This window comes from Aphanomyces astaci (genome assembly GCF_000520075.1).
Source record: "Aphanomyces astaci strain APO3 unplaced genomic scaffold supercont1.91, whole genome shotgun sequence".
In the NCBI taxonomy this organism is placed as follows: domain Eukaryota; phylum Oomycota; class Saprolegniomycetes; order Saprolegniales; family Verrucalvaceae; genus Aphanomyces; species Aphanomyces astaci.
The window spans coordinates 262,207-267,492 of record NW_009798354.1 but is presented as its reverse complement, the minus strand read 5'-3'; the positions used below and the strand labels follow the sequence as shown (position 1 = coordinate 267,492).

The window sequence follows — 5,286 nt, the reverse complement described above, 5'->3', positions numbered from 1 at the left end:
GATGGAAAGGCACCCAGCATAGCTAGCCGCAAGTCGGCGGCGGCTATCGTGTAGGGCAAGTTCGACACGTTGCGACCTACAAAAGATACCGTCAGAGCCCCTTGTAATTGGTGTAATACCGAAATTAGTCTGCGGGCATCGCAACATTACAGTGGTATACATATATCACATATTTTTCGTATGATACATATATTTATTTTTGGCTGAATAATTTTCGCATTATTCACAGTGTTAAAATAATAATGGTACCTTCAAACGACAAGGAAAAAAAGCCCGAGGTGGCCCCACACGTGAGGCTTTGGACTTCCACGCGGTGACACGTGTCAATTCCCTTTACGATTTCAGTAGCTACTGCATCTACTGTCTGCACACAGAAATGAAGACCAATACATGAATATAAATATATATATATCCGTATACTGCTTGTTTGAAAAGAAAAATGTGCAAATATATATATATATATATGTACCGGAGCGAGGCCACCAAGGAAGAGGCCGTTTCGCTGGCCCTGATTGGCTGCATCCACGACCAACGCCGGCAAGTCGCCAATGAAATCGCGATCTCGCATCAACGTAAACGCAATCGTAACCTAAATAACAACGAACAATGATGGATGGGACAGGGTTATATTTCACCAATAAAAAATATAATAAATAAATACTTCACATCTTCACCCAAACCACCGTACCTGGTTGCCGCTAGCTCGACATAGTGTCGTGCCAGAACTATACGTGACGTCGACCGTGCCAATCTTCACATATGACTCGAGCTTGAGCTTGAGATCCGAGGCGAGGGCGGTAGATGGAATATTCCCAAACAAGTACTTGTTGTACAGAAGTGACAGATATCCCGAGTCCGCTGCACAGAAGAACGACTGCACTTCCACAACCCTACCACAGACAACAGTGTTGTGTACAGGACATGCCAGCAACGACGTAATGATAGAGCTCCCGCAATGAGATACTAGTAGTAACATTCTATCCTAGATATATGTTTATTTCATCAGAAGAAAAAATAACAGCAACGAAGTCGAATTCGTAATCAAAACAACGATAGAGACTATTAACACTATTTTGCATTAAATTTGGACCTATTCTTTTTTTTCTGCCAACATCCGGTGTATTGTTCTCCGGCTCGTCAATATAAATATATTCACACAAAACCACCATGACATTTCACGCGGATGTAAAACTTATCGTGGTGGTGGAAATATATTGAAACAAAGCTGAAATTAAACGCAAAATGATGTAGTAGCAGGAACGAATATAGACCGTACCTCCAACGTGGCTGAAAGCTGTGCTGTTCCACACTAGATGGGGCAAACGACAAGTCCCAGAACGTCGCGGTCGCAGTGCTTCGTCGAGCCACCGTCACCTAAATGACAAATTGAAGTATATATTGAGATATATTTCACTAAAATAGTTAATAAATCGATGTTTATCCTAACATACTGCTGGGATAGTAGGTAGGGTTTGCAGCATTTCAGTCATGGACGTTCCCAACGCCGCCGACGCTGGCGCATTGAAGTTGATGGGGCTGGTACGCAACCGGCCAAATTTCAACACGAACGTGCCTACCAAATATATATATATTACTATATATATATCCAAAAAATATATTCTTGAAAATAGTTGTATCTATCTGTACCAGCGGTGGGCGTGGTGTCGTACTGGAGCGCAATCGTGTGTTGCAAATACGACGCCGTGCAAGTCACGAGTTGAATTTCTTCGGTTTGGCCAGTTGTTAACGGATCATCGCCCCCGTGGCATCTGTCTACCAATGATATATCACATTTAAAATATAAAAAAATATCATGATTTTGACCCGGGTACTACATATAAAATAATGTTTTTTCCATGATATTGTGATTAACATAAACTATCGCCCCCCTCTAATAACTACCGTTTCAACGAGTAAAGTCATGATGTTTAACGAATTGGACGTTAACAGTATGTTGATATGGAGATATGTAGAGAGAGAATGTATGTACCAATATGACAGAATGTATGTACCAATAAGACAGAATGTATGTACCAATAAGACAATTGTAGCCGCCGTAGCCATCGTCGCACAGACACCCGCGGATCATGTCAGCATCCCACATCACATATGAAGAGTACTCCAGAGGTGGCTTATCCAGTAGGTTTAACGCAGTCAACGGATCGCTGGCCAGCTGCTCCATCGTGATGCACCTTCCTCGCGAAGAGCAGGATTCCAAGCAAATCACTACCCACAACGGCCAAATATCAAATATCATAGGCTTATACAGGGTTGTATCGAATGTTGCTTAGCCACTACCAAAGCAAACGCAGTGATGGGTTAACGATAGATAGTAAGTAGCTAACGAACGACACAAGCAAAGGGGTACAAAGTACAAAATGTGATATTCCTCATCAATCCTCTTGTACACATAGATGATTGTACGGCAACTAAAACGAAGTACATTTTCAAGGCCAAAATGGAGCAGAATGGACAATATACAGGCTTGGCCAACGCATGTTAGTTACCGTGTTGGCAAGCACTGCCTTCAAACCCGTTTTGGCAGCTGCACGTTCCAGACGAGGTCACACACGTTCCCCGACCTGAACATTCCGCCATCTAACAAGTGTCATGGAAGTGAAATCGGGCATTCTGGGCGTACTTGATGCGCAGTGTCCGTGGCGGTAATCAGTCCCCACGCCTTGCCAACAGGACAACGCACTACCAAACAATAATGTCATTTTTTAGAGGAGAGGATAGGCGAACGTACGAAGGGAACAATCGCCGCCAGTAAACCCTCGGTTGCAATCGCATACGTTGAACGAGTTGCAAAAGCCATGACCAGAGCATGCGTTGGCACACATGGCTCGAGTCGGCCCAGGCGCGAACAGAACCACGGCCAACAAGCCCACCCACAACATGGGGCGGCGTCCACGACGAAGGGGCATGGGAGTGTTTCACAATGAAACGGCCACGGTTACGGAGTTGTTTTTTAGGTTGGGCAATGTGATTTGTATCCAAAGTACAGTAATTAGTACATATTACAACGTCGCAAATGTGTTTGAATCACATATGGCTCGAGCCCTCATCTGCTCTAGAAGCTGATAATGTCTATCCACCGATGACGATACTGCTATTTGCGTTAACCTTGTCGTGGATGCTGCCCCCATCGTACTCAAGCGTTCAAAACGTAGGAGAGTCCGTTGGCCGGCATCATTATGATCGTGCAGTTTCGAGGCATGCTGGGACTTCTCGGTCACGTCGAGAATCACGACCATCTTTCCCTCCACCAAGTGCTACCGCATGCAGTTGGCAACGGCAAGTCGGGCCCAAGATCACAGGTGTAAGGTTCATTTGCCCCATCAACGCTAACCTCATGTCGTAGTAATGTCAAAAATTGTGCATTTTATCATCCAACGGTGGTCGATACCTCTTGCTGTATGATGAACATCAGTGCCGTTTGTACTATTTATCACGGTATGTTCCTGCAACAATCCGGCGACAACGACCCTACAACGATCACACTTCGAATTGTCCGATACAGTACTCGAATCACTCGTGCAGATTCATATCAAGTTCGTAATAACTATATACATTGACACGACGTGAAAGTCTCCTAAAAATATCATGATATTTGGTCTCCTATCCACAGATCATGCTGTCAAATGGACAAATTAATAGAATTAATCATAATTTGATCCACCCCAAATACCATGTGTCGTATTTCCACCACTTATGGTACGTTGCAGATAGCAAAATCAGCCAAATGCATTGGAGGGGGGGCAGCAGTGATGGATGTATGCAAGTTTGGGGCTTTCGTAGGGAATACTTAAGGTGACGACAGGGGCGGGCCAGCACTGAAAACGTCGGGAAGTCGTCGTAGCAGAGAGCACCTGAAACTCTGGAACTTAGTTGGTTGACCAGCGGTAGATTCCGCTGCCGTAGTGGAAGTCAAACCTTTGAGAGTAGTGGCTATCTCTGTTGTCAATCAAGTCGGAACGGACGCGCCACCAGTCAATCTGTGTTGCTTTAGATGTTTGCTGACGACACAACCCGTGGTGATGCTTCCTGTGACACGTTTAAGCGACAAATTGCGCTCGACATTGCCTACATCTACTTGCATTCCAAGCATTGTCGCTGATTCTGCGGAAGCAATGCTAAAATACTGAATTGTGCTCATTGACTAACCAGTGGATTTTCAGCCAATCACATTGTTTCATTCCTTGAGGTGTACTCACTTGTGTTCACTTGGCTTTGGGTCAAAACGTCACACAAATGAAGCGTCCTTCCAAACGATGTAAAAGGTAGCACCACGTAGAGCCCGTACACGTCCACGAGGTGTTTGTGGCGATGTGATTGGCTATCCATGAAATCGGTTTCACATTTGAGCCAATCGGATGGCCAACTTGGCCCTTGGTCAAAATGTCACACAATTGAAGCGTCCTTCCAAACCATGCAAAAGGTAGCACCACGGAGAGCCCGTCTACACGTAAAAGGAAGTACGTCGTCTTTGTGGCTTCCTCGAGCTCATAATCCATTTTGCGTTACAAGTGCCAAGTGGTTAGTTCTCTCATCTCTTAACAATACAGCAAGACATCAACTACAACATGAGCTCCGTTGTCTTGTTCTGCGTCCTGGTTGCCCTCGCGACGAACTTTCCTGCGTCTGTGAGCGCCATCGACGTCAGCGTCCTCGGCGTGCCGGGCACCTTCCACGTCCCTTCAGGCGTCAGTTGCGGGGGCAGCGACCTCACTCGCATTGGCGCCTGTCCAGGCCCGCAACCTCGTCTCGAGTTCGGGTCGTGCTGCCAAGCGCTGCCCAACCGCCCTCTTCTCGTGCTGGGGTGCGTCCCGCGACTGGCGGCCACGAGTGGGTGCGTAGTCACAACCCTTCAACCGACCACCACTGTCGACACACCCGTCGCAACATCGCAAGTGTCCACGACCCCGGAAAGGCCAGTTTCCACCACCCCAGAAAGCACAAGTACTAGTACAACATCAACACCGTCAAGTACCACGGATGTCAAGTCGATGATGCCTACCACGACTGCGAAAGTTCAAAGTCCGGAGGAACCTCGAGAGTCATCTCAACGGCCTCGAATTGAGACGTTCCTTCGTGGCACGACGGTGGCCCCACAAGAAATATCCACACATTCAACCCCTACCTGGACGTGGGTGGCGGTCTTGGGTGTGTCGGTGGTCCTCGCAATCGTTGTGATCATCTCTGGCCTCCGGCGGTGGCGACATCGGCAGCACGTCCAGTTTCGAGTGGACCAATGTGCGGCTGCGGGGCTTCCACCAATCCACT

The 5,286-nt window shown here is 46.9% G+C and overlaps 2 protein-coding genes across 2 annotated transcripts in view; one reads left to right on the top strand and one right to left on the bottom strand.

Annotated features, from left to right (window-relative positions):
* The window catches only part of H257_16764 (hypothetical protein), a gene marked incomplete at both ends in the record, with an annotated part of 10,417 nt that extends 7,490 nt beyond the window's left edge, over positions 1-2,927 (bottom strand). The window contains 11 exons of the mRNA XM_009845307.1: positions 14-76; positions 250-364; positions 470-589; positions 689-890; positions 1,277-1,374; positions 1,452-1,573; positions 1,648-1,773; positions 2,035-2,226; positions 2,508-2,598; positions 2,642-2,700; positions 2,750-2,927. Of these exons, the coding sequence (XP_009843609.1) occupies positions 14-76; positions 250-364; positions 470-589; positions 689-890; positions 1,277-1,374; positions 1,452-1,573; positions 1,648-1,773; positions 2,035-2,226; positions 2,508-2,598; positions 2,642-2,700; positions 2,750-2,927 (1,366 nt within the window). The remainder of the gene's footprint in view (positions 1-13; positions 77-249; positions 365-469; positions 590-688; positions 891-1,276; positions 1,375-1,451; positions 1,574-1,647; positions 1,774-2,034; positions 2,227-2,507; positions 2,599-2,641; positions 2,701-2,749) is intronic.
* A 1,659-nt stretch (positions 2,928-4,586) lies between these two features.
* Positions 4,587-4,969, top strand: H257_16763 (hypothetical protein; the record flags this gene model as incomplete). The annotated part of the gene is made up of 2 exons (XM_009845306.1): positions 4,587-4,852; positions 4,915-4,969. 2 exons carry the CDS (start codon positions 4,587-4,589, stop codon positions 4,967-4,969), a joined length of 321 nt encoding a protein of 106 aa, XP_009843608.1.
* Positions 4,970-5,286: the final 317 nt, after the last annotated feature.